Below are 26,265 nucleotides of genomic sequence, written 5' to 3'. Positions count from 1 at the left end.
TGTATGTACTTAATTTATATGGGTGAATATGATATTCCACAGTTAATAATTTTGGGGGATGCAGACCTCAATCTGGCAACAGAGCCGGAGCGTTGCTGGGATGAGCGGAGGCTAATGGCTGACTGGGAGTTATGGATTAGCTAACGTTCGCTACTGGTAAATTTTAAATAGCGTCCATGTGTTTGTTGAAAAGCTGTGTTTGTATACTATTGGTTTTATGACTATATATTTTTGTGTGGTGATTTGTTGTTAGATCCATAAATGCCCTCGCTGCTAGCGTTAGCCAGGTAATGCTACCAGACTTGTAGCTTAGGGTTACCGGTGTGTTTGCCGTTGCTAGGCCGATTCTTGTGTCTCTTATTGGGCTGGACTTTGCAGAAGCTAACGTTAGATAACGTTAGCCGAGTCGCTACAATGACGAATCCTTGCCTATTGTAAAAAGTGTTTATTGACTTAACATAACTGGCAGAATGCTCTCAATGGTTGACACTTCATAAACTATCATAGTGTTATCATGGTTAACGGGCTAAATGTAGTTAGCTAGCTTAATTAGCTAATGTTAACGGTTTCTAGCACCGGTTAACAGTCAGCTAACAGTCAGAGCAGCGTACAAATGCAGTTTACCATCGTTAAAATGAGTTGACATTTGGAATAATGAAATTCAACCTGATCGAGCCAGTACATGTTAATGTGTGATGTTCAGGGAAGTCTGAGTAAACTTATCTATGACAAAAAAGAAGCTCTGTATTGCTAATTAACATGGGTGACACTATTCATAAGAATGAATGTGGGGATTATTAAGTTTGTGCAACACTGTGACCATTACCATTGCATGTTGGTTCTAATCGTTTAATGTGTGTTATCCAGCAGGTTCTGATGTGGGTATTTCACTGAAACTGCACTTGGAAGAAAGAGGATTCAACGTGCCAAGCCTTGTGGGTTGGCAGCTGCTCCTCACTATGTCCAAGAGCAAGAGTTCTGAGTCAGTCAAGGTGGTGGTACGCTGTCGCCCCATGAATGAAAAAGAACGGGCAGCCAAGTTTGAAAGAGTGGTATCTGTCGATGTGAAACTAGGCCAAATTATTGTCAGGAACCCCAGGGAAGCTTCATCTAGTGAACACCCCAAAGTCTTCACTTTTGATTCAGTCTACGACTGGAACTCTAAACAAATAGATCTGTATGATGAAACCTTCAGGCCTCTGGTGGATTCAGTTCTTTTTGGATTCAATGGGACCATATTTGCCTATGGGCAGACTGGTACAGGGAAAACATACACTATGGAAGGTGTGAGAAATGATCCAGAAAGGAGAGGGGTGATCCCTAACTCTTTTGAGCACATTTTCACACATATTTCAAGGTCCCAGAATCAGCAATACCTGGTGAGAGCATCATATCTAGAAATTTACCAAGAGGAGATAAGAGACTTACTATCCAAGGATCAATCACGTCGCCTCGAGCTCAGAGAGAGGCCTGACACGGGTGTGTATGTTAAAGACCTTTCATCATTTGTCACCAAGAGTGTACGGGAGATTGAGCATGTCATGAATGTGGGCAACCAGAATCGCTCAGTGGGTGCCACTAACATGAATGAACACAGCTCTCGATCTCATGCCATATTTGTAATCACAGTTGAGTGCAGTGAGTTGGGTGTCGACGGGGAGAACCATATCAGAGTTGGCAAATTGAACCTGGTGGATTTAGCTGGCAGTGAAAGACAAACTAAGACCGGGGCTCAGGGTGAGAGACTTAAAGAAGCCACAAAGATCAATTTGTCACTTTCTGCTCTGGGTAACGTCATATCAGCTCTGGTGGATGGCCGGAGCAGCCACATCCCTTACCGAGATTCCAAACTCACCCGACTTCTACAGGATTCTCTGGGAGGCAATGCCCGCACTGTCATGGTGGCCAATATTGGACCAGCATCCTACAATGTGGAGGAGACCTTGACAACACTACGCTACTCCAACAGGGCTAAGAACATCAAGAATAAACCTCGCATCAATGAGGATCCAAAGGATGCTCTGTTGAGGGAGTTTCAGGAGGAGATTGCAAGACTGAAGGCACAGCTGCAAAAACGCTCTGGAAAAAAGAAAAGGAGGAGGCAGAGGAGAAGGGCTGGGGAAGGAAGTGATGGTGAGGATCTGGAAGAAGGAGAGACAGAGGATGATGATGAAGATGGAGAAGACAGAGGGGATTACTGGCGGGAGCAGCAGGAGAAGCTGGAGAGAGAGAGGAAGGCTATCATGGAAGATCACAGTCTGGTGGCGGAGGAGAAAGCTCGGCTGCTTAAGGAGAAGGAGAAGAAAATGGAAGACTTGAAAAGGGAGAGGGAGGCCGGAGAGATGCTTGCAGCCAAAGTTAAGGTAAGTAGACTTTCCTGAAATAGATGTCCTTTTCTCACTTCACAGCTATCTTGCCCAGCTAGTGATATAGGTATAGGTCTCTTGTGATTTGAAGCATTTTCATCTTTTTTTTTCTATCCAGGCAATGGAGAGCAAGCTCCTTGTTGGAGGGAAGAACATTGTGGATCACACCAATGAGCAACAGAGAATGCTGGAACTGAAGAGGCAGGAAATCGCAGAACAGGTGAAGAAACATCTTAGTTACTTAGTTAGTATGATGGTCACACAAAAAAATGCGATGTGTTAACAACAGGAAAATGCGTGTGCAATAATGGATTTAAATTAACTTCATGGGAATTGCTCAAAATGTTGCATTAAAGATAAAACAGGCAGATATTTGTAGATACTGTGTTTTTCTGACTCTTCTAGTCTTTAAATCTCCAGATACCTGTGCTGTGTCTGGAGAAGCAGGTTCAGACATTGTCCAGAGTTGCCCTTTTACACATGTATCACACAAAGGGAGATTGTCTGCTCTGACAAGTGTACGCTACAGAAATATAGTGACAGCGTCAGTTGCTTGAAAGTTGCATGAAGAAACACGGTCAATGGCTCGTGGTGAATTCTCCAGGTACGCAGGTTTTGTAATAGGAAGCTGACTGGGTGAAGTTTGTTTAACATCAAGGCTATCTGCTTTGAACATTAACCTTCTCACATACAGCATCTCTAGGTAGTGTGTAGATTCAGGTAAGTTCAGGGCTCTAGTGCATGTCTGGCGTTACTCTCTTCTTCCTTACTAACACTGTCAAACATTTACCACCAGACACTCTTGGGTCAGTTACTAAAGTGGCTCCAAGAATAGTTTAAAGAACCCAAACATTAGTTTGTTAATTAATACCAATTACCAATTCCCTGTGTGGCCAGAGTCATTATATTCCTTATAACACATTTTCACATTCTTTGACTTCACTCTGGAACTTGTTGTTTCTCTTCAGGGATTTATTCTGTGCTATATACCATTCCTTACTTGACTGGCCATTTCAATTAGTGCCATCTGTGTAGCTTCATTACACACGTAGCACTATGGTTACAGTGTTAAATGTGTGCCTTTTTCTTGTGTGTCTATGTGTTTCCAGAAACGACGAGAGCGAGAGATGCAGCAGCAGATGGACAGTCGTGATGAGGAGACTCTAGAGCTGAAAGAGACCTACAGTTCTCTACAGCAGGAGGTTGACATCAAAACCAAGAAGCTGAAAAAGGTAGCAGCTCCAATCTTGACTCGGCCATGTAATGGCCGTCTCTCCTTTTCTACATCCAAACTGACATAAGACACTGCTAATATAAATATAAAGTTGATCTTTTGAATAAACACTGGTGAGCATAATGGTTTTATTTTGGAAGTCTGATGTTCAGTACTGGATGATTTATGTGTTTGGTAATAAAATGGCTTGAAAGTAAGTAGGTCAGGTACTATTTTAAAACTGGTAAGAATACTTGTTAGGCTGTGTTTGTGGATATTTTTATAGTCCATTACTCCTCATTACAGTCAGGTGTCTAAATCAAATTTTAAGGCTAATTATACTAGATGTTCTTTTCATTTTGGCAATCCTTGTTTCTTTTATATTTCTGTCCTCTAGCTCTTTGCTAAGCTGCAGGCAGTGAAGGCAGAAATCCAGGACATCCAGGAAGAACACATCAATGAGCGGCAGGAGCTGGAACAGACCCAGAATGAGCTCACCAGGGACCTCAAACTCAAGTATGGATGTCACACTGTTGTCCTGTATGGAAGTTTTTCAGGGTCATAATTCAAATGGCAATTCAATATGTGATTTTATCATGCAATTTGACAATGCATTTTGCACCTTGGGACTCAACTTTGAGAGAAGACATTCATTATTAAGTTATGTTAAATGAATTGGATATATTATTTCAGAACCTTCAGAGCCTCAAACCAGTATACTTCATACTTTAGTGTAATAAGAGTCACAACATTAAACTGCTATGTTTGTCTTTTGTATGTTTTAGTTTTGTCTGTTGCTGCCTCTGTCTAACTGTGTGTCTGTCTTTCAGGCATCTGATCATTGAGAACTTCATTCCCTTAGAGGAGAAGAACAAAATAGTCAACAGGGCTTACTTTGATGAGGAAGACGAGTACTGGAAAATGAAGCCTATAACACGCATAGAGGAGTAAGTTGCATAATTCAATTCAATTCAATTCAATTTTATTTGTATAGCGCCAATTTACAACAGAAGTTATCTCAAGGCACTTTACAGTGTAAGGTTTAAGACCTTACAGAAAATATTTATACAAAAAATTATAGAGAAAACCCAACAATCCCATTTGAGCAAGCTTTAGGCAACAGTGGAGAGGAAAAACTCCCTTTAGAGGAAGAAACCTCCAGCAGAACCAGGCTCATAGTGGGCGGCCATCTGCCTTGACCGGTTGGGGTGAGTGGAAAGAGAAGAGAGAAAAGAACAGCAGGCAATAAAGACAACAACAAGCATCAAGAACATTGGGCAGATGAACTGGATTCTGGAGATGTACAGCTCCAGGCCGAGGATACCTGCAGAAAAGTACAGAGAGAGGGAGACAGAGAGGAGGAAACACAACTAAAAGAGAGAGAAGACACAAAGTTAATGACATACAATGGTGGCATTTGCCTTGATACAGGAGAAAGGAGAGAGGAGAGGAGCTCAGTTTATCAGTAGAGGTCCCCCAGCAGAATAACCTATATCAGCATAACTAAGAGATGGTTCAGAGTCACCTGATCCATCTCTAACTATAAGCTTTATAAAAAAGGAAAGTTTTAAGTCTAGTCTTAAATGTAGAGACGGTGTCTGCCTCCCGAACCTGAACTGGGAGCTGGTTCCACAGGAGAGGGGCTTGGTAGCTAAAGGCTCTGCCTCCCATTCTACATTTGGAAACTCTAGGAACCACAAGTAAACCTGCAGTCTGAGAACGGAGAGTTCTGCTTGGAAGATAAGGAACTATGAGGTCTTTAAGATAAGATGGAGCCTGATTATTAAGGGATTTATAAGTTAGGAGAAGAATTTTAAATTCAATTCTGGATTTAACAGGGAGCCAATGGAGAGAAGCTAACGTTGGAGAAATATGATCTATCTTGCTAATTCCAGTCAGAACTCTGGCTGCAGCATTTTGGATTAACTGGAGGCTCTTTAATGAGTTATTGGGACATCCTATTAATAATGAATTACAATAGTCCAGTCTGGAAGTAACAAATGCATGGACTAGTTTTTCAGCATCACTTTGGGACAGGATGCTCCTAATTTTAGCAATGTTTCTTAGGTGAAAAAAGGCAGTTCTAGAGATTTCTTTTATGTATGAAGTGAAGGAGATATCCTGATCAAAGATAACTCCAAGGTTTCTTACAGTATTACTTGAGGCCAGAACTAAGTCATCAATGGTGAGAATGTGTTTAGACATAGTGTCTCTGAGATTTTTAGGCCCAAACAGTATAACCTCTGTCTTGTCCGGATTTAGGAGAAGGAAATTGGAGGTCATCCAGGCCTTTATGTCTTTTAAGCATTCCTGAAGTTTGACTAATTGATTAGTTTCTCCTGGTTTCATAGATAAATATAGCTGGGTATCATCTGCATAACAATGGAAATTTATAGAGTGTTTCCTAATAATATTGCCTAAAGGGGACATATATAACGTGAAAAGAATCGGTCCAAGCACAGATCCCTGTGGAACTCCATAGCTGACTTTGCTGTGCATGGAAGACTCATCATTAACGTGTACAAACTGAAATCTGTCCGATAGATACGATTTAAACCACTCTAGTGCTGTTCCTTTGATTCCAATGACATGTTCCAGTCTGTGTAATAAAATGTTGTGATCTATAGTGTCGAATGCAGCACTAAGATCTAACAAGATGAGTATAGAGAGTAGACCATTGTCTGATGCTAATAGAAGATCATTAGTGACCTTTACCAGTGCTGTTTCTGTACTATGATGTACTCTAAATCCTGACTGGAAATCTTCATACAAGTTATTGCTACGTAGGTGGTCGTACAATTGCTTAGAAACTATCTTTTCAAGGATTTTAGAGATAAAGGGCAGATTGGATATTGGTCTATAATTCGCTAAGACCCCTGAGTCCAGAGTAGGCTTTTTGAGTAGGGGCTTGACTACAGCAACCTTAAAAGCCTGTGGTACGTAGCCTATTTGTAAAGACAGATTGATCTGATCTAATATGGACGTGCTGATCAAAGGTAAGACATCCTTGAGGAGTCTAGTCGGGATGGAATCTAATCATAAAAGTCATCTTTTTTTTTTTTTTTAGGCAATATTATTTTACATAATACTGTAGGCAGAGTGGGTCATTGCTTTATTGTATGATACACAAAGGTGGGAAACAAATGTCCCTCATATTGCTGTATACATTATCTCTGTGTCTGTACCAGTGACCATCAGATGATGACCAGGCCGTTATCTGCAGTTGGCTACAGAAGGCCTCTCAGCCAGCATGCTCGCATGGCTATAATGATGAAACCTGACATGAGATACAAGGTAAGCTGCCCTCTCTACTCACCTTTTTCTCTGGTGAATATAGATACAGTACAGATAAGCATTACACGGTCAGTGCACATAAATGACCACTGATACATTTCTCCTGCTGTTCATGTTCAAGGGTTGAGCTTGAAGGTGCTGATGGCACTAAATTTAAAACCAAACATTGAAAGGCAGTATTAATGATGCACTTCATGTACAAGTGAATGTAGTGGGTTTCACATTTTATATAGTTTGATAATATGTTAACCCTTAAACTGAAACCTGGATTGACTCGTGTCTCAGTTGAGCATGTTTCTGTCCCGTCTCGCCAGGCTGAAAACATCCTGATGCTAGACATGGACCTGCCAGCTCGGACCACTAAAGAGTATCAGGAGCCAGTTATCGCCCCAAAGGTGGCGGCAGCTCTGGAGGATGCCCTTAGAGATGAGGATGAGATTCAGGTAGATGCCTCAGTGTTTCACAGCAGCTTGGGACCAACCCCACCAGCCAGCGCCAGCAGCAGCCTCAAGAAACCAAAGTCTGGGTAAGACCAACTCCTTTACAGGAAATATACTATGACTAGTCTGTGTGGCTTGTGTTGTTTGAATTTGATCTAGAAAAAAAGAAATCATAGAAGATGTAAATTCAATCTCAGGTATGCTCGTAACCTCATAATCTGTTTGACCCCCTGTCCTTGCTTTGTCTCACTCAGTCGACCAAAAACAGGTAAGAAGTCGAGCACTCCGACCTCTCCTTTCAGCCCCTCAAGTCCAGGATCCCCTCTTTACCCTCAATCCCGCGGCCTGGTGCCCAAGTGACATCTTCTACCACTACTGTCACTACCACAAACCTCTTTTGCGCACCTTTCCACTTTGGGACTCAACTTTGAGAGAATAGGTTTGTTTTGTTTGTCCAGACTATAAAACCTTGGATACTACAAATGATGGGTGGAAAAAGAAGAAAACTTTTAATACTAATGCTGCTTTGTAGGTTATAACTGTAACACCACCACTATTAAGTGTTTCCACAAACGTTTCACTTGCAGATTTGAGACCCTCATTCTGAGAATGAGTCAGTACAGCAGCCTCACACAAAGCCTCACTTTACTCTAAACTGCTAATACCTTTCCCTGCATTAGGCTCAATGCCAGAAATGTCTTATGTACATATCACAATGTTCCTAATGTTAGGGTTAGGGTTAGATAAAATGAAAGTGGGCTTAGACCACCCCCTTTATTGACTACAGTGTCTTTAATGCACTTCTTCACTATATCTTCTTAACTACATGTTGGGTGTTTTATCCCTCCGTTTCCCTAAACATGGACATGGTGGGCTTAATGTAAAGACACATGGACTAGGGAGCTCTGCTGTCACTCGTAGGCGGTGTGTGTCTGTCAGTTTGTTATTGTATGTATGGCTGTGAAACCGTGCGTTTATGTCGCTGTCTGAATATTGAACGTTTCCATTTACGTCAAACTGCGCTGTATTTTCTTTTTTTGATATTAGAGTGGAGCCCCCCCCCCCATTTGTGTGATGTTTAGTGTCTTAAAGAAATAGTTCAACATTTTAGGAAACATTAATTTGCTTTGTTGCAGAGAGTTAGAGGAGAACATCCATACCACTCTTTTGTCAGTGTGCTACATGTAAACACAGAGATAATTGGCTTGTCTTGGCTGTATTCACTGGTTGTGTGGCAGCCTCGTGGTCTCCAGGATGTCATCAACTAAGAAACAGTTCCAACATGCAACTCCCCAAAAAGCAAAAAACATGTCAGGGAAATATTGTGAGATATAGTGCATTTATTATGAATTAGTGGGTGATGAACGGAGCCAGGCTAACTGCTTCTCTGTGCTTCCAGACTTTATGCAAAGCCAAGCTAATCACCTGCTCACTCATTCTTAAAATGTCAAACTATTTCTTTAACTAAGTATGATTGTATATATAAAAACCAGAAAGTAAAGCACACTACAGACTTGGTCTCTGGTCAGATGTTGCTGTAATCAGTAGATGCTGTTTATGCTGGGGCACTCGAGACAGAGGTGGGGGCAGTGGAGGAGAGCTCAACACATATTCTGCCACTGATTGGTCACCAGACATCCAAGCAGGATGTCAGGATGCAAGGTAACCGCACCCTGGATCACTTCAAAGTTACTCTCCTGGAACGTGCCTCAGATTCATCAGGGTTCCAAGGTGCCTTAACCTGTGTCCTTAATCTCTTCTCCTTTATTTAGGATGTGCATATGTATTCTTCTCAGACACTTTTAATCACTTGATCAACTTATTCATTCCAACAACAGGGAACTGTTTATAGTGTTGACTATGTCTGACTTCCCTCAGTCGGTGCATTCATAAGATAGAGAGGCAGAGCTTTTGGACACAGCAATTAGCCACCCCGACTTTTTAAAACCCACAGGAAGGAAATGGAATGAAATGTGGTGTTTGCCTTCTAGTCTGTGTTGGTTTTTTGTATCTCAGCTTCTTATGTATTGGTCAGAGTGGTCCTTGGAAAGAACTGATTGGTCTAATACAGAGGTAGACAACCCTGGTCAGAGAGAGCCACAGCCCTGCTTGTTTTCCAGCTAGCCCTGGTCAAGGTAATCATCAGTGGGAAAGGGCGGAAATCGTTGGAAAACAAGCAGGCGCTGTGGTTCTAGAGGTCCAGGATTGCATACCCCTGGGTCTAACAGTACACTAAAACCCCAGGGAGTGTTGAGCTCTTCTCGATACTGTGGTGGTTTCACGAAACTCAGTCGAAACACTATGGATTTGAATGGATCAGAAAACCATTCCATTTTTATGCCTACAGAAGAATAATATGCAGTTTTAACCTCCATGGTTCAGCCTGCGTCTCTGCTGCTCTCCGTTTCCCATACTCCAACTGTGAGGGGTGTGCTATCCACTCGCTGCTACTGTGTAGGGTTTTACAACCCACTGTGACTTTTCAACAGGCCTGGGTCAAATGGCAAATGAAATCTTCTGAAATGTATGTGACACATGCATTTAATTGTTTTAAGAGGCATCAGTGATCAACCCACAGTGTCAGTTGTTGAAGGTTGAAAGTTCTTAAATCTAACAGATTTTTCTTGCAGTTTGACCCATTCCTGCAAACCTTATGTATTTAGATATGTAACAATTAATATAGACTTGTTGATAGGCAATCCTCAGTCACTTTTGCAGATGTAAAAAAACATGGGTTTCCATATTGAAAAATATCTAACTTATTGTAACCTTTCATTTTTATATACAGATGTAGATATAATTTTTTATTCTTTTTTTTTTCTTTAAAATAGATAATTGTTTTATTTTTTGAGCAAAATAATTTAATGTTGAAATTTTATTTTTCTTGCATTACATATGTACTGTTGCTGTTATTTTGCATGCATGGGTACAGGCTTTTCTGTGTGTGAATACACTTACAGCTTCATTCTAGGAGTTCTCCACATATAGAGGCGTGGGCGAACTGTTGCACATGGTTGACTTGGAAGCGTGGAGGCCGTTTACAGACCGAATGGGAGATCGATTCATTGGGTATTTACATGTTGACTGTACATTTCACTTCATAAACACAAACATAATCTTTAGAGTAAGGCCCGATTGTTGTAACTAACATTTCTGTGCTGTATACATGTCGCATGGTTTTAGCACGCTTGAGTAATATGTCTGGTTATGAGTATTCATCAGCCATAGGAACTTACTAAGTAAAATGTGAATGTCCTAATTTAATTGAATAATTTTGCATTTGTAACCCATAGCTACATCACTGGATCCAAACTCCATATCTAAGACTTTTTTGACCAACTTTTATGTGCTGATATCGTTTTATAGCCAACTGACAATTATTCTGGGTCACTTCAGTCTGTGTCTGGCTACGTCTTTTACTTGTTTAGTTTTTCTGATTATTAAAGGCAATTCAATGACAACATGATGACAGTATGTCTCTGCTTTTTGAGGTCATTTAAGGTCATGTGTATAGGTTCAGCCCTTTATTCCACGTGTTTGGTATGGTAGGCATTTTAGGCCCATTAAGTTCCCAGGGTTTTGACTAACTTGTCTGTTGTGCTCTCTGTGATCTTTTAAGGCAAAAACTGACTTTTACAAAATTATGATTCTAAAAGATTCTAAGACGTGTACGACAAACCAAAATATGTAGACACTTCTACATAATCCTGTTTTTAAACAATTGTAATAACAGTCCAATACACAGACGTGTATTCCTTTAACAAATGAACATAGGGTCCACAGTGAGAGTTAATTAGTTATTTCAGCTACCGGATGCTGTCTTTCTTAGTCAGCCTCAAATCTCAAAGTGTTTCGCATTGTTTTTAAGCCAAGATGAAGCCCAGTAAACGTGAAGCTTTAATCAAATATTTCCAACCGTACTTTCTTTTGGATAATGAGCTTTATTAACTGCAGTCAATAATACAGCTCCATTTTAAAAACAACAAGCAAGTCACTCTCACCAAAACCTTATGTTAAGTACAAAAGAAGTGACCATATACATTCAGCAAAGAATCACAAGTGCACAACAACCAAAAGTGAGTGGTACTGTAAATGTCCAGTAAAGGAATGGTATGCTCAAAGGCAGCTCCAGCAGCAGTAGAAACGGTAGAGTGGCCAAATGGTGAAGCATGACTTCACACTCAGGAGGGATGTGAGGCTCCTGGCCAGATAAGCACCTAATTTCTGGACTCTTATTCACCTTCCCATCAATACTGAGTATATTATATTAATATAAGCTGCATACAAACAAGATCCTCCTTTTGCTAAGACCACATATTGAATAAATTGTTTACTGATACAAGATGCTTCTGTGCTGCTTTACGCAAACACTTGCTATTCAACACAGACATTCTTCAGATACAAACTTACAAATAGGAGCAATCTAAGGCTTTACAAGATGAACAGGCGTCATCCCAGCAGCAAGGGAGCAGTTTTGGAAATAATAAAACAACAAATGGTCAGCTTTTTTTTTTTCTTCTAGCTCTTGATCTGCTTTTACCTCTTTAGAATTTAGTCCATGCAACTGAAGTTTGGCACAAAATGGAGCAGAAAGTTTGGTACAAAAGCAAAAAGTACATAGCAATAATGCCCCATCAAACTACAACAGAACAATGTATTAAAAGATACTTCTACTTATTAAAGTATCTTCATGTCTTTTATGATTCACAAAACAAAACAGACAACACACCTCCATATGTACACACCACTTCAAGTCTCAAAAATAAAGATTATACATGGACATGAGAGCACGGTGAGAGAAAACCTGCACACTGTCAATGATCAAAAACTGTTTTTTTATTATCATGCTGGCTTATTTATGTAAATTGGAATATTAGTAAGTATGTACTATTTTATGGTCATTCTCTGTTGGTTAAGAGAATATGAAAGGGATGTTGAGAGAAACATTGACACTGCCCTTCGGATACACACATAAGGGTTTAGGTCGTATGACAACGTCCGGAGACGGGTGGTTCACAAACTGAAACGTATGCATAGAGAAAGAAAAAACTCTTCTATTAAATCATCTTTACACCCAAGACAATAACTATCCATCACCCTTTGAAAAGCACATACCTGAACAGAAGTGATCTAATGGACTTAAGGGTTCAAGACAAAGCTCCCATTTTATCTGGAAATCAGTGTAAATCACAACTGCCACACCGCCTTGGTCAATAGCTGTAGCTACAATATCATTAATATGATGTAGTCGAAGAGAAAAACATGTTTCTCACCATTACTGAATCTTTGAATGCACTCACAAAGTAGAGCTCAAGTCAACTCACATCCTTTCAAACAAAACGAAAAACAAAACCGCCACAACCATCAGGTGATAAAACTCCCACCACCTTATGTGAGCAAACCAGCTTCCACTTGACTTGTACAATCAACGTATTGTACTCTCCATAACTTGGGGCCCCGACTGCAGCTAGAGGACAGGAAAGAGCTGGTTCTACGTTAAGCCTTTTGGTCTCTGTGTAGGCTGCTCTCTCTTTGCTGCTACACTCTTTAAACTCTATTGCCATGTCTAGTCTGCTACTGTGGACCAATCAATCATGGCACTGCTCCTCAGCACCAGTCAAGTTGCCTTTTATAATAGACTCAGGCAGCTGTGGGCTGTTAAGCTGTTAATGCTCTGTTAGTGTAGTAGTTATACAGAACTGCAGCAAATTAATAACCTGTGTGTGTTTGATGCACTATTTTCTACTTATTTGCGCCTCGAAGGAGACAAAGTGTACACCAGTGACGCTTTGATTCTCTGAACTGTTCCTATTCCCAGAGTAGCTAAACTCTCCCTCCCCCCCCTCCACTGGACAAACTGAACTGACTCTTTACTGTGTCAGGAAACAAATCAAGTAAAGAACAGTGGGAGGCAGAGCAAAAAAGAGGGAGTAGGATGGATGATGGAGAAGATGAGGACAAGTAAGAGAGAGAGCGGGGGGTCAGTAAGGGAGATGGCATGTTGTCCTGCCTTGTACAGGTGGTGGGGTTGTAACGGAGGCTTTAGCCCATGCTGGGTTGTTGCGTCGAGCTCTGGGTTCTGACTCAGGACCTAGTTGTGACTCAGACGGGCTCATTTCTCTCTGTAGAACAGCAGGTACATCTTCAGGGGCTCAGGCAGGGGCAGGCCCAATATCCTCTCTCTCAGGACGTTCACAGCTGGCTGGGGCCGAAGCAGCTCCCCGGTCTCCTTCTCCTCCTCTTCCTCCTCCTGCTCCTCCTCTTCGTCCTCTTCCTCCACCGTCTCCTCCTCCTCCACCACCACCCCTCCTCCTCCTCCTCTCCCTGCCCTCCTGTTTCCTCTCATCTGCCGCCTCACCTCCCGCTCTCCTGCCTCCTCCTCGTCCTCCGCTCTTCCTCCCTGGTTGTTGTTGCTGTCCAGAGAAGCCGAGCCGATGCCACTGCTGGCCACCACCTGACGTGTGGCCAGGACCAGGGCGTTGCAGTGGCGCCGGTGGACGCGTCTGCGTTTGAAGCGAGGGCCGTATTTGTGGAGCCCAGCCACCGCCAAACCCCTTCCCACGCTGAAAGACGAACCTCTGCCACGTGTTTGATTGTCTCCTCCATCCGTGGTCACTCTAAGGGTGTGGCGGATGCATATCCGAGCCAGCTCCTGTAACGTCCGTACCTCATACTTGGCTGCAAAATTGAAAGTAAACAGGGGGTGGGGGAGATAGTATTTAAGAAAAATGCTGAATGTATTCATATTCAAATCCACTTGCATTTCTTTTGTCTATACAAAGCCTGAAGGGACTCACGTAGTGGGACAGTTTTGGGTTTGCCATTTGTGCTGTGCTTAGGCAGGACCAGAGGAGCAAAGGACACAGAAATGATCTTTTTGGTCTCCCAGCTGTTCAGCCCTGTGCGGGTGATCTTAGTCAACTGCAAAAAAATAAAGCAGGAAGGAATTACTTTTTTCTGTGTTTTCAGTAGTTTTGGTTTAAACGATTTAAACATTATCGTGTGTATAGACGTGTGTTAGTATGTTGATATCATATAACATCAAGCTAGTAACATTTAACAGTTTGTTTTTTAGTGCCTTAGACTGTAGACCACTGATTTACTCAAGATAAACACCAACCTTTTCCTCAAGAGGCATCACCAGGATGCCCCCCACTTTGAGGAGGTTCTTCATGTAATCCTCATGCTCCTTCTGCACACCAGCCCCACAGTACACCCTGTCATAGTGACGGCTCTCTGGAGGAATCTCCAAGCAGTTACCCACAACGAACGACGGCTCACAGAGCTCAAATCTGAAGAAAGACACAAGAGCACTGGAGAACGCTGCACACACCAGGACAAACAGTGGAATTGTAAGTGACACATTTAGTGACCTACTTGTCAAAACTGTCACTGGTTTTGATGAAGGAGTCAAGCTTCTGGTAGGCGTACTCGATCACATCTGCATGCAACTCTATGCCCATGATTCACTCCAAATGGTCCTGGAACAGTTGGCGCACCACAATTCACAGCTTTAAATCAACCACATTTACATAGACGTGTAGATGTGTGTGTTATGCCACATGGACGTCAGAGTAAGAGGAGGGCGTTCATGTTTTAAGTCTTGGGGCTGAATCTGCATTAATGTAGGTCAGTCAATACACCTCCATCACATTTTATTACTTGTATCCTGCTCAGTGGTTGACAAACAGCCCTCGCTATTTATAGAATATCAAAGAAACTACAGTCATCCGTCGAATTCAGAAATATTTTTATATTTCTGAATATATAACATAAAAATGCATGTTAGACAGTGGGCAGGTTCTCATAAAGACCACACACAGTGACTTAACCACATACCCAATATGAGGCCGACCATGGTGCTGAGGTAGCCGGTCCCACTGCCAAGGTTGAGGAAGGAGAGGCCAGGATGGAGATCCAGCGCCTCCATCACCTCAGAGTAAATACACGGAGCAGACAAGTGGATGTTTCCATGCCGCCATGCCAAGTCCTAAAAACAACGATAACATAAGCTCCTCTGAGTGTCAGACACCTTTCCACCCGTCAAACTGAATACCTGTGCCCCTGAGTATGTGAACCCCAGGAAAATCTCATCAATTGGACCCTGATACAGATGTTGCACAGACTCTTGCTCACCTTGTAGGCGTTATCCCGGTATTCATCCAGGTAATAGTCAGCCCGGTCAATGGCTCGAAAAGCCCGCTCCACCAGGTCGGTGCGGATGTAGTAAGCCTCCTTCAGGTTGTCAATCAAGTCATCGTTGTCCTCACCAGCACTCACAGCTCCACCCATTCTGAACACGTGGTTTAATATCCTAGATGACAAAATAGATGTGATCTACAGGATAACTAATGTACAAGTTAATTATGATCTATAAGAAACTCGACATCTCTAGTTACAATAAAAATGTTTGTTAATTCATGACCAGTACAAAACAAATTCAAAAGTGGAAACTTCATATCTATTTTTAATGAACAGTATTGGAACAGCGGCTAATTCTGTTTCACTGTATCATAAGTATGTGAGACAAAAGTTCCAAATTTCAGCTTTTTGAATGGCATTTTCGACTTTCCTCCGATTCCAAATGGTTGATTTTTCTCCCACAGGCATTGACAGTTTTCACAGGTGAAATCCAAGGCTAAAACCAACAGCAGTCATTTAAAGATATCTATTGATCAAACAACCAATCTCACAAGAAACACCTGGGTACCAATAAACACCTCAGTCACATATTCCAATCTGTATACTATGTTATTATACTACTGAATAATTCAGGACTTTTCTCTCATATCCACCTTTTGATCTTAAACCCAAATATCTTCAGAGTAAAGCAAGAACAAACCAATTAGCCCGCAGTTCCAACGCTTTAGTAGGAACTGTAAATCTGAAACAATTAATCCAATCACTGATAAGTCAAAAATATTTAAAAATAAAAACTGATGCGTGAAGAGATAGAGTGAGGCTCTGTGAAATTATAATCCGTCCTTTATCTGTCACTGTTTTTTTAATTTTTAAATTAATTATTTAATTTAAACAGTAATAAGTATATTTCCATGTTTCTAAATTTCCTGAGACACAAAGCACAAATAAAGCCTGACCCTAACTCCCGTGACCTAAATGAAGCTTTTGGCAGAAGGTGTGAATGCTGCTGTGGCTGCGGTGTTAAAAACAACACCAGAGGGTAATGCCACAGGACAGGGATCACAGGCTTGGCTGCCAAATGTTAGGAATAACCATGAGTCTATAAACGAACAAGTGCCATATGTATTTAAAGAGCTATTAGTCCGTCTGCTGCCTTTGATGCCACTTGGATGAGCTGAAGCAGTCAGGTGTTATAATAAAGTTGTTCTCATATAGCCTCCTACTTCTGTCGTCCTTTTTTACTACATCCTACTCTAAGTACACTGAGAGCCCCTAAAAGAAGCAGAAGTAAAACATCCGTGTCTGTGCACATTTAGGACGTTTGCACAAACGACCAGAGGAGGGCGCTCTAAGCCAATCCCTCCCAAACTAAGTGGTTTAGTAGGCTAGTAGGGTACACACTTCCTGCAAAACACTGCTATATGAGCTCCGCAATTCATTTACGGATTCGGTTCATTCGCTGCTGCTTCTCAGATTCACGTGTTTTGAAGTCACAGGTTGAAAGTCTCTCCACAGCCCGTGACTCCTGCAGGGAGCGTTTCTCCGCACAGACCCACGCTGCTGCGGCTGCGGCTGCGGCTGCTGTTTGCGCCACTCAGGTGATCCCGTGTGTAACAAACACACACAAAAATAAATAAACACACACACACTTTCCTCACTTATCGAGCAGCTAGTGTGCACAACAACATCTCACACATGCCACCTATAGCTGGCTGTCGTGCAGTGGCAAGGTCAACACAAACAAGCCGCGCGTTCCCGTCAACGCTGGAAAAAAGAAGAAGGATCGAGACGCGGATGAAACAGCTGGTGCCCGAAGATCAGCAGCTGGGTGTCCGAGTGCAGCCACAGCACGTCTGAGGCTATACCTCTGAGCAATGCCGACTGATATTCTCTGTCTGAGCCGTTTTCCTCGGGTTCAGCCTTTTGTTGTTCAGGGGATTCAGTCAGAAACACAACTGCTGGATGTAAACATTCAGCCAGCTGACGCGCTGACGTCAGACGTCACGCACGCACAGCAGCGGCCGGAGGAGGAGGAGGAGGATGATGATGATGATGATGATGATGATGGCCTACATACAGCAGCATGAGGCTGCTTTAACCCACTGAATAAGTTTTATTTACTCAGATTGGAGTGTTTGTGGAGATCATTTACCAAGTAAGGTGTTTTGTTGTGATGAAGGATATTCTCAAACTCTCTGTGCTGTCATTAGCTGCACAAACTACAGCACTACAACTATTTACATAAGCTTAGTTGAATATTTATACTGAAATGCTCCAGTGAACCTTTACTGGGTCAGTGGGCCAATGACCTGCACATGTCAAAGGCCTACTAGGGCCTTATCACAGTTGGAAACTACTGTTTTACTTTCAGGATCCTGGTATTGTTGTTGTTTTTATTTTTGCTCTTTATGCCGTGTTGCTACTCTTTGTTTTTCTCTTCTATATATATTCTATTACAAACTTTGTTATGTCACAAAACACAGTCTGGGTCTTAAAAATCCTAGAATAGGATTGGAACAGGTTGAATTTGAATTGATGTAAGATTTGGGCACCTTAGATATTGAGCTGCTTATCAACACACAGAGTCACAGAACCTGTTGACACATTAGTTAAATTTAAGAATATACAAAATGAATGTACATGTACAGTATATCTGACCAACTGTCCCTGTCCTTCTGTAACAATAGTCTTGTACAAATAAAACTCACAAACCACTCACTGCAGGCTTTAAACTCTGTGATGCTGTAAAACTAAATCATTTGGAAAAGCACCTGGCAGCAGCAGGGATCAGTATCGTCTGTCTTCAAGCAGGTATTTATTGTTTCACTTCAGCGTGCTAACCTGAGGCTGTGCAGTATTGCAGGCACTGATAAAATTCACAGAGGTATGAGGAATGATGCGTTAATAAGAGCCGAGCAGCTCATTTTTGTCCAGGAGCCATTTAACAGCTTGATCCAGCCATATCACATACAGACTACTTTTACATCTACTCTCTGTATGTGTGTGACAGGGCTGGTGTCCTGCTCGCCCATATTCATTAACTGTGGACCCTACATGAACAAACTCAGTTTGTTCATGAAGTGTAAATGACATCTGATAAATCGCACTTGTAAATAAAATCTGAGGATTAACATGTTACTAATTAATATTTAAAATCAATTATGTCAGATTTGGTTCAAACATTTTCTTTGTATAGATTTCACACAGATTTTTAGGAATAATAATTATCATATGCAAACATGCAGGAGAATTATTTCTAGTGTATGTTCAGTAGCTGTTCCACCAGATGTCACTGTTGTTTAATATAAATACTGCATGTAAAACATGTTAACAGCAGGTTGAAGTCCCCCATTTTGTTCACCAGTCATGTAGGCAGTGTATGATATGCTACGGTGTGTTCATGTCTTATCACTTCACTTTTTCAGAAGCCCCAGAGTCAGAGAAATGTTAGACTCATATTACCTCTTTCTTTTACGCACACTTTTCTTTCTTGTGAGGACGTTGACTGACAAAATAAACTCTAACCAGCACAAATAAAAGCTTAATGAAAAACGCTAACCCTGATTTAATTCTGTACTGCCCCTCCCAAAGTGAGAAATAAAATGTCCTCACTTTGCAAATATGTACTCACTCCAAAGGTCCGAACTTCACAAACATCACACACACACACACACACACACACACACACAATAAAAACAGCATCATCATTTCTTGTCTATGATTCTTTATTTGTGTTTTTCATAGAGAACATTGAAATGGTTCATACCCCCACAATAACTGACATCACTTCTCTGGCTTATAACACTGACACAGGAACAGGGAAACATGTACACAAGTACACAAACACACAGTCACGAATTCAGCCCATCTACAGTGTTTTACTTCTTTAAAAAAAAAAAAAAAAAGTTAACATAAAGAAAAATAAGCATGAGACCCCGAGGACACACAGCCAAGGCCTGTCCCACTTTACAAAATGGTGCAGTAGCAAAGGAATAACCACATCTACAAAAGTAACAAAAATGACCATACAATCTATCGTTGTGGAAGTGCTTGTAATTTTGGAAGTTTTGTACTTTCTTAAAAGGATATCAATATCAATGCCTAGAAAATCACCAGTAAAAATAGCTCATCTCTGTAAAAATGTGCTAGCAGGACAACCCTTGGCTGTGGATTTTTTTTTCTTTGTCACAAACTATTGTTTTTTAACAATTTTTTACTCGTTTTCAATACAACAACAAGAACACTGTTTCTTTTTTAATACAAATATGTACAGAAACTTCCACTTGTTTCAAAATAATGCCCTGCACACTGATGTATTATCTAGGAATGATGAGGATGATGATGATGATGATGATGTTCTTCAGATTCCTTCACAGAAACTGTCCATGCAGTTTGGTACCTGAATCGACAGAATGAGAACACAGTTTCTTTAGTCTAACAAAAGCTTGTTGCTTTGTAGTTCTGTCACAAAAACGGCCTCTACCTGCACGTTAAAGACACATTTCACTTCGTTCCCTATACATTGTAAACCTCGCCCACCCACCAACCCCATCTCCCCCAGAAGTGTTGGCTAAGAGATCTAGATCTAGACTGTTCAGCGTTATAGAACCAGGCTTGCCAAGTGTAAACATACCAGATCTTGAAATGAGTGGAGTGAGAAAGGCACACATGATAAGACCACACAGTTTGTAACTACAGTAGGGAGGAGGGGGCAGGAAGGGTTGGGGCTTTTGGTTTGGCTCAGCTTGATGAAAAGTGCCACTCAACTTGACATTTCTTTCTTGTGAGTCTTTTTCTATAAGGTGTGTGTGTGTGTGTGTGTGTCAAAGTGTGACCACTCTAATCTTGACAAATCCACATCTAAAGCTAACATGAAACCAGGATGCAAAAGGCTGCGTTGTCAGAAACAAATTCATTTCCATTCCAGGTGCTTCAGGGAAACTGGGCCCTGACCAGTTTGTTTTTTAATTTCCTTTGCTATTTGGAATAATAAAACTCCTCACTCCATCACTCAGTAGTTTTATGTAAATAAGAAAACATACAGTGCGTGGGCGCAGAACCAACCGTAGGCTGCGTTTGCTTTCTCAGCTGACATTTTTTGAAAATGCTACGCTTTCATGGCCTCAGTGTTATTCATTTACATACCTCAGTAGACAATTTCATCAAGCAGTTTAAAAGGGGTCATGCCATATCAAATAAGTTAGGAGAATATTCACAGGCTTAACACTCTCGGGTAGTATTCTCGTGCATTGCAACAGAGGAAGAATATGCTACTTTGTTAACCAAATGCATCAAAACTATCCTTTCCTGAGGAAAGGTTACACAAGACATGAAGAACGAGGGGAGGGTGGAGGGTTTAAAAGTCATAAAAAGCTTTGACATTCTTTTGAGTGATAGACACATATTTATGCAACAAACGCCTCCTCCTAAAACAAGGGAGAGATTGTGTAGCCCGGCAAATCAATTTCCCACTCCCACACACTCATCTCATTTCACACGCGGCCTTGATCCAGCCGCTGCTATCGCCTCTAGCCTCAGCTGACTGGCTGACCTATGGCATTGCTCTGTTCAGCTTTAGCAGCTCTCCCCAGTCACCTGAGAACCAAACTCTGCTTCCTGTCAATCTCTCTTTTGGTTTTTGTTTGAAAAAGAAAGTACCACTTCCTCTTTTTTTTAGACATTTTTGAGCTTTGAACCCCCTGAATCAAAGAGATGTCTCTATCTGACATAACATACAGGTTGTTCTCTATATGAACAGCGACAAACGTTTGTGACTGCTTCGTGATGCGCCCTCCCGTGAAGGTGAATACTTGCTATTGCCTGCGATCTATTGGGGTTCTCCCAAGCTGAGACTCATATGCTGGCATTTTCAATGGTTAGAAAGTGCACAAAGGAGTTTCATTCTACATCGGCTAAAAGCACATTTACAACATGCCTTTGACATCAGAGTTACACAAGGGTAACATACTATACACCACAGTAGCTGCAACAGATCACTCAAAGGCAGGTTACACTAAAGTCCCCTACTTGTTTGCTTCAACATTAGAGAGAATTGGCTCATTGCGAGCAGACCTTACTATCAACAATACAATAACTGCACAAACTGTTGCCAAACACTATGTGCAGAACATTATTCAGAGGCATCTTTTTTTTTTTCTTTTTCGTTTTTTTTACTGTACATGAACTCACAACACTTAGGAACAAAGAGCCAACCATCTAGTTTCAAATTGACAGTCATTTCTCAGATTCAGTAGTACAACATACAGTAGATGTTTTTGACATTTCTGGATCAAGGACAGACAAATAAAGGAAAGAAAACAAGGAAACCCATGAAAACACTCCAAAGTATTGTACTGTATCATCAACAACGCCTACTTTGCCTTCAGCTTGGCTGAACGGTATGTTTAAAGCCACAGTTGAACAGGTCTTAGTGATATTAAATAAAGTGTAACTGCCTCGTATTAGTAACGCCCCTCTCCATCTCTCCTAGACAGCTAGGGACCATTTGATAAGATAATACAAGAGAAGAAGAAGAGCAAGTCAACAATTACACTGGAAAAATATATGTATGTTTATATTCATATATATATAGCATCTTTAAAATCTATTTATACAGAATGTATATATAGTGTACTTATGGCCATCTTGGCAGAGAAATAAAGGCATCTGAAACAATCACCACTCTCTTGATGCCGTGGTCTTCTCAGGACCAGACATTGGTACATTGCAAAAATGCTAAGAATCAGGAAAGAAAGTGTGTTCTCTTTTTTTTTTTTCAGTGGCACTTTGTGCATCAAAAAATTAAAATCTAGAGTAAGGCTACAAGGGTGTGTATGTTTATCTGATAAAAGTTTGTCAAAGTAGGCCATTCTAAAGGATCCTCAAGGGCTGGATATGTCGCTGTGTGTGTGTTTTAGACCCATACATCCAGCCTAAAACACTGCTGGAACAGAGCTCTGTACATGTATCATTGTACTGATGAAAATAAGAAGAACATGATCAAAAAGCATTATTTAAGTATCTCTGGTACATTACAGAGGTTTTGTGTGAGCCAGGGTTGGCCGCTACAACACGCTTAGGAGAGGTAACATTTTTGAACTCTATGTTTTTTATTGACTTATCGTGGTTTTTGTTCACCTGACAAAAGCAAACACACAGAGACCAGATAGCAACAGAACAGTGATTGCTTTTGTTGGTTGATGTTTTTTTTTTTACAATCAGCTGCTGGTATGTCTAAGTATAGGCCTAAGTAATCAAACAGTATTTGTATTGATTTTGTTTCTTTATTTAAATATTAGCAGTGGATCTTTAAGACTAATCAGACTCAACCGTCACATCACGCACATAAATAACAAAATAAATATACAGCCATATCAGTCCATTTCTTTCATATTAAATAAATAATAAATACATACTTTCTTTTTTTCTCAGCAGTGGGTTTCTGACTATAGCAGGAACAGAAATAACATAAACAAAAGGGAATAAAGGACCCAAAAAAATCTTTTTGTAAAATTATCCAAAAATTTTGTCATTGTTATAAAACATCTGCACTTAAAAAGGCTTTTTAAAAAGTACTCAAAACAAAATATGCCTTGTCACTTATCTATATAGATTCTTAAAATATTGACTAAGACATCTGCGAATCACTTTGACCATAATAATTAAAGATGCATTTTTGTGTGTAACAAAACGAAGTTAATAAATAGATTGCTTCAAATAAATTAACGTCAATAACATAAATGGCAATAAGTTACAATTTAAAGTTAACAAGTTTAAATAATTCAAATATAACAATAATTATTGGACCACAAAACTATTCATTGAAATGAAGTGCAATTCCTAGGTTGATAAATACTATTGATATGACTAACTGAAAATGAAATGTGTGCATACTATTACTATCATCATTTCAGCTTAAATAAAGAAAACAAAAGGGTTTAACTGCTGCTTTTTAAGACATGATACCAGCTGTCCCATGAAAGTTAAACAACCTGCACACTTCCTCGATCTTAACTGAGTCAACAGAGCACTGTTGACGTCTTTGCCGCAGTAATACCACAAAGCAAACACAAATTCAGTTTAGTGCATGCTTCATATTGCTGGGGTGTGCGTGGTCGTGAATCTGACAGCTTCTTTTCGGAGCTGGAAAAAACGCACACACACACACGCGCGCGCCACAGTGAATGCTACGGGACAAACACCGAGTCTTCACGTTCATCTGTGTCTTCCTCTTCGAGTCGCCGAGCTCGCCTGAGCGATCCAGTGTTGGTGCTCCTCCACCGTTTAGCAGATGTGAAGCGCGTTGGCCAATCAGCCGCGCAACGCTGACAGCTTCTCCACAAACAATTAAGGACACAAAAGAGACAACAGGTAAACAAACAGCAGGTTAAATCCCCCAGATACAGTTTCTAGTAACATTATTCTTCATTTCCATCCATTCTGACTGAAGGATCTGTCTCCTCCCTCTAATTCCAGCAGCAGCATGGTGTGGATTTTGGTCCTCGTCACTTTTCTTCAAACAGAGTGCTCCCTGGGTTGATTTTTTTTAAGTTGCCGTTAAATAACCTGAATTCCCTTTTTGTTTTTGAATCATATTTCAATATATCGCAGAGTATTTCAACATCTCTCTTTCATCTCTCCATCTCCCCCTCCATCACGCTCCTGCACTTCAGGACAGTTTCCATGTTTGCGTGCGCGTGTTGAGCCTCAGACTTTGATGCCCTTCACAGCTTTGTTGATGCTCTCCAGCAGAGCCTTGTTCTCTGGGCTCTGGAAGCAGTCCTTGTTGGTATACATGTCGGTCAGGGTGCTCACGTAGCTGTCGAAGTTCTGCTCAGTGATCGGCTCCTGCTGTGATGCAAACAACAACCAATCTTAACTGGGAAGAGCAGATATACTTTTTGACACATGAGATTCACCTAAATGTCGAACCAACCATTGTGTTTGAGCAGGTCGGTCCCAGGTCAGTCCCTGCGTATGTATGGGGATTAACTCACCATGTGTGGAAGGCGGATATTAGCCAAGCTACGGATCAGGGCGCGGCTGAGACCAGACAGCTCCATAAACAGGGCCTCGTTCTGCTCCTCAATCATCTTGTTCTCGTGCTCGATGCTCTTCAGGTTCTTTTCCATGGAGGAGATCTGCAACACACAGCAACAGACTTTTATTACAACTGATACCAGACACGAGGTTGCAACTCTTCTTTAATCTACACTCATTGGGTGATGATCGATATTATTAAGCTTCATTACCATGCAGAACATTTTCTAGCTCTGTTTTTGTAAACAATATATGGTATGAAGTGTAACCTAACAGGCTCAGGTGCCTGAATTTATTCACACATATAATGTCTACTCTAAACTTTGTTTGGCTTTTAAGAACCCACCGCACGCACGTACTGTGATTTATAGGTTGAAATAAAACTACAATAGAAACACACACCTGAGTCTGCAGGTTGACCATGTCAGCCTCCATTTCGTTGTTGGATTCGTTGAGGTCGTTAATCTCTTTGTTGAGCTGCTTGATGTCTTCATCACTGTCCAAAACTAAAGGGGACAACAGATACATTAGAAAACAATAGAACAGAGCAGGGTTGGAACATGGGTTTTATTGTTTATCTGTCTTTGTCTTTATGATTAACCAATATTGTTCAGTTGAAAGAGATGGCTATGGTTTCTGCACTAAAATACATACATACATTCTTCACATGCACACAGCCCCATCGTGTATTTACAGATTTTCCATCTTACCATCACTGGCCCTGAACTTGGTGCCCAGGTAGTCCTCTGTGGGGAACTTGGCCTTCTTCTTGGCGTGCAAGGCTCTCGGGCATCCTGAGAGGCTGGAAGCACAAGTGACACATGCATTGATAATAATGTATTTATTACACTATTACACATATTAAACTGTGGCCTGAGCTATTTCTGCATGTTTTAACACAGAAATGGAAATGCAGACGTTCCTCAAACTTTCTAGCACAGGACTGTTCTCATTCGGGGATTTAGAGACACGCAGCTGTACCTGCGATGTGTGAGGAAGCTTCCATTTGCATGTCCAGAGCCATCACATCCTGGGGTGGGACACGTTGGACCCTCTGTCTTGAAGGCTTTCCAGTTGAAGGGAGTGCCATTCAAGAGACCCTCCTTCTGTCTGCGGGCTGCAAGCGGACACCCATAGGCGCTACGGTGAGTGGCGTACTTCCCACTGATGTGGCCCAAGCTGTCGCAGCCTGGCACCGGGCATCTGCAGGGAGCAGAGGAAAGGAGGGAAACAAGAGAAAGACGGGAGGAGAATTGTGCAGCAGAAGAGGAAGAAGTGTTGAAGCAAGGCAGCAAGGAAAGAAATAAAAAGAGTGAGAAAGCATTAAGGTTAGAGAGGGAGAACTGAGCATTTTTACCTGTAGAGAAATAGAAAATATTAAAATAAACACATTACTTATACACTTTCTTTACTAGGCCAAATTAATTGTCTTACATGTATTTATGTCATATTATTTATGCAATGAATAACATGAATAATAATACTAATGCATTAGCAATTGAAGCTTAGCACATACAGTGGTTAATTTAACTATTTTGTGTGCAAATTCAACATGAAGCCCATGTATTTCTTATGTATTGACAATCTTCTCTACAATAATCTACCATGAACTACATTTAGAATCAGTATCCGCAGTAAGTGTATTTTCCCATCAGTAAGTGCCTGATTGTTTGACTCAATTAAGGGGGCAGGTCACTACCTGTGCATATAAGTGACTCTCAGTGACTTTCCTCTTTCTCTCTCTCTCTCTCTCTCTCTCTTTCTTTCTTTT

General features: G+C 41.2%; 3 protein-coding genes across 12 annotated transcripts in view; 1 reads left to right on the top strand and 2 right to left on the bottom strand.

Annotated features, from left to right (window-relative positions):
• Positions 1-71: 71 nt before the first annotated feature.
• kif3b (kinesin family member 3B) lies at positions 72-10,823 on the top strand. Of its 3 annotated transcripts, none has more exons than XM_026368589.1 (9): positions 72-156; positions 868-2,363; positions 2,485-2,586; positions 3,476-3,598; positions 3,977-4,095; positions 4,410-4,526; positions 6,768-6,873; positions 7,188-7,399; positions 7,568-7,673. In XM_026368589.1, the coding sequence occupies exons 2-9, from the start codon at positions 960-962 to the stop codon at positions 7,671-7,673; spliced, it is 2,289 nt and encodes a 762-aa protein (XP_026224374.1). In that variant the 5' UTR covers positions 72-156; positions 868-959. The 3 variants fall into 3 exon arrangements, with proteins under 3 accessions (XP_026224374.1, XP_026224375.1, XP_026224373.1); XM_026368590.1 differs by having other exon boundaries at positions 74-156; positions 871-2,363; XM_026368588.1 differs by lacking the exon at positions 72-156 and having other exon boundaries at positions 960-2,363; positions 7,568-10,823.
• A 1,781-nt stretch (positions 10,824-12,604) lies between these two features.
• Positions 12,605-17,440, bottom strand: LOC113167804 (protein-L-isoaspartate O-methyltransferase domain-containing protein 2). Its single transcript, XM_026368673.1, is given in 8 exon segments — positions 12,605-13,991; positions 14,111-14,234; positions 14,434-14,605; positions 14,691-14,773; positions 14,775-14,794; positions 15,153-15,303; positions 15,450-15,627; positions 17,321-17,440. Coding segments are annotated over 7 exon segments (1,272 nt in total). The 5' UTR covers positions 15,606-15,627; positions 17,321-17,440; the 3' UTR covers positions 12,605-13,425.
• Positions 17,441-20,260: 2,820 nt separating this feature from the next.
• The window catches only part of myt1b (myelin transcription factor 1b), an 87,533-nt gene continuing 81,528 nt past the window's right edge, over positions 20,261-26,265 (bottom strand). For 4 of the 8 annotated variants that reach the window (XM_026367791.1, XM_026367795.1, XM_026367794.1 and 1 more), the window contains 5 exons: positions 25,476-25,697; positions 25,205-25,296; positions 24,897-25,000; positions 24,452-24,595; positions 20,261-24,305 (listed from right to left, as the gene is read on the bottom strand). In XM_026367791.1, coding sequence (XP_026223576.1) covers positions 24,162-24,305; positions 24,452-24,595; positions 24,897-25,000; positions 25,205-25,296; positions 25,476-25,697 — 706 coding nt within the window. In that variant the 3' untranslated portion in view covers positions 20,261-24,161. The other 4 variants (XM_026367796.1, XM_026367798.1, XM_026367793.1 and 1 more) reach the window with 3 other exon arrangements.

This window comes from Anabas testudineus, chromosome 7 (genome assembly GCF_900324465.2).
Source record: "Anabas testudineus chromosome 7, fAnaTes1.2, whole genome shotgun sequence".
Lineage (NCBI taxonomy): Eukaryota > Metazoa > Chordata > Actinopteri > Anabantiformes > Anabantidae > Anabas > Anabas testudineus.
The sequence above is the reverse complement of the archived record's forward strand: the minus strand, read 5'-3'. Positions and strand labels throughout refer to the sequence as shown.

Coding starts and splice junctions, on each gene's coding strand:
- kif3b (XM_026368588.1), top strand. CDS start 960: ATGTCCAAGAGCAAGAGTTCTGAGTCAGTCAAGGTGGTGGTACGCTGT. Junction 2,364..2,484: donor TGCTTGCAGCCAAAGTTAAG/GTAAGTAGACTT, acceptor TTTTCTATCCAG/GCAATGGAGAGCAAGCTCCT. Junction 7,400..7,567: donor CTCAAGAAACCAAAGTCTGG/GTAAGACCAACT, acceptor TGTCTCACTCAG/TCGACCAAAAACAGGTAAGA.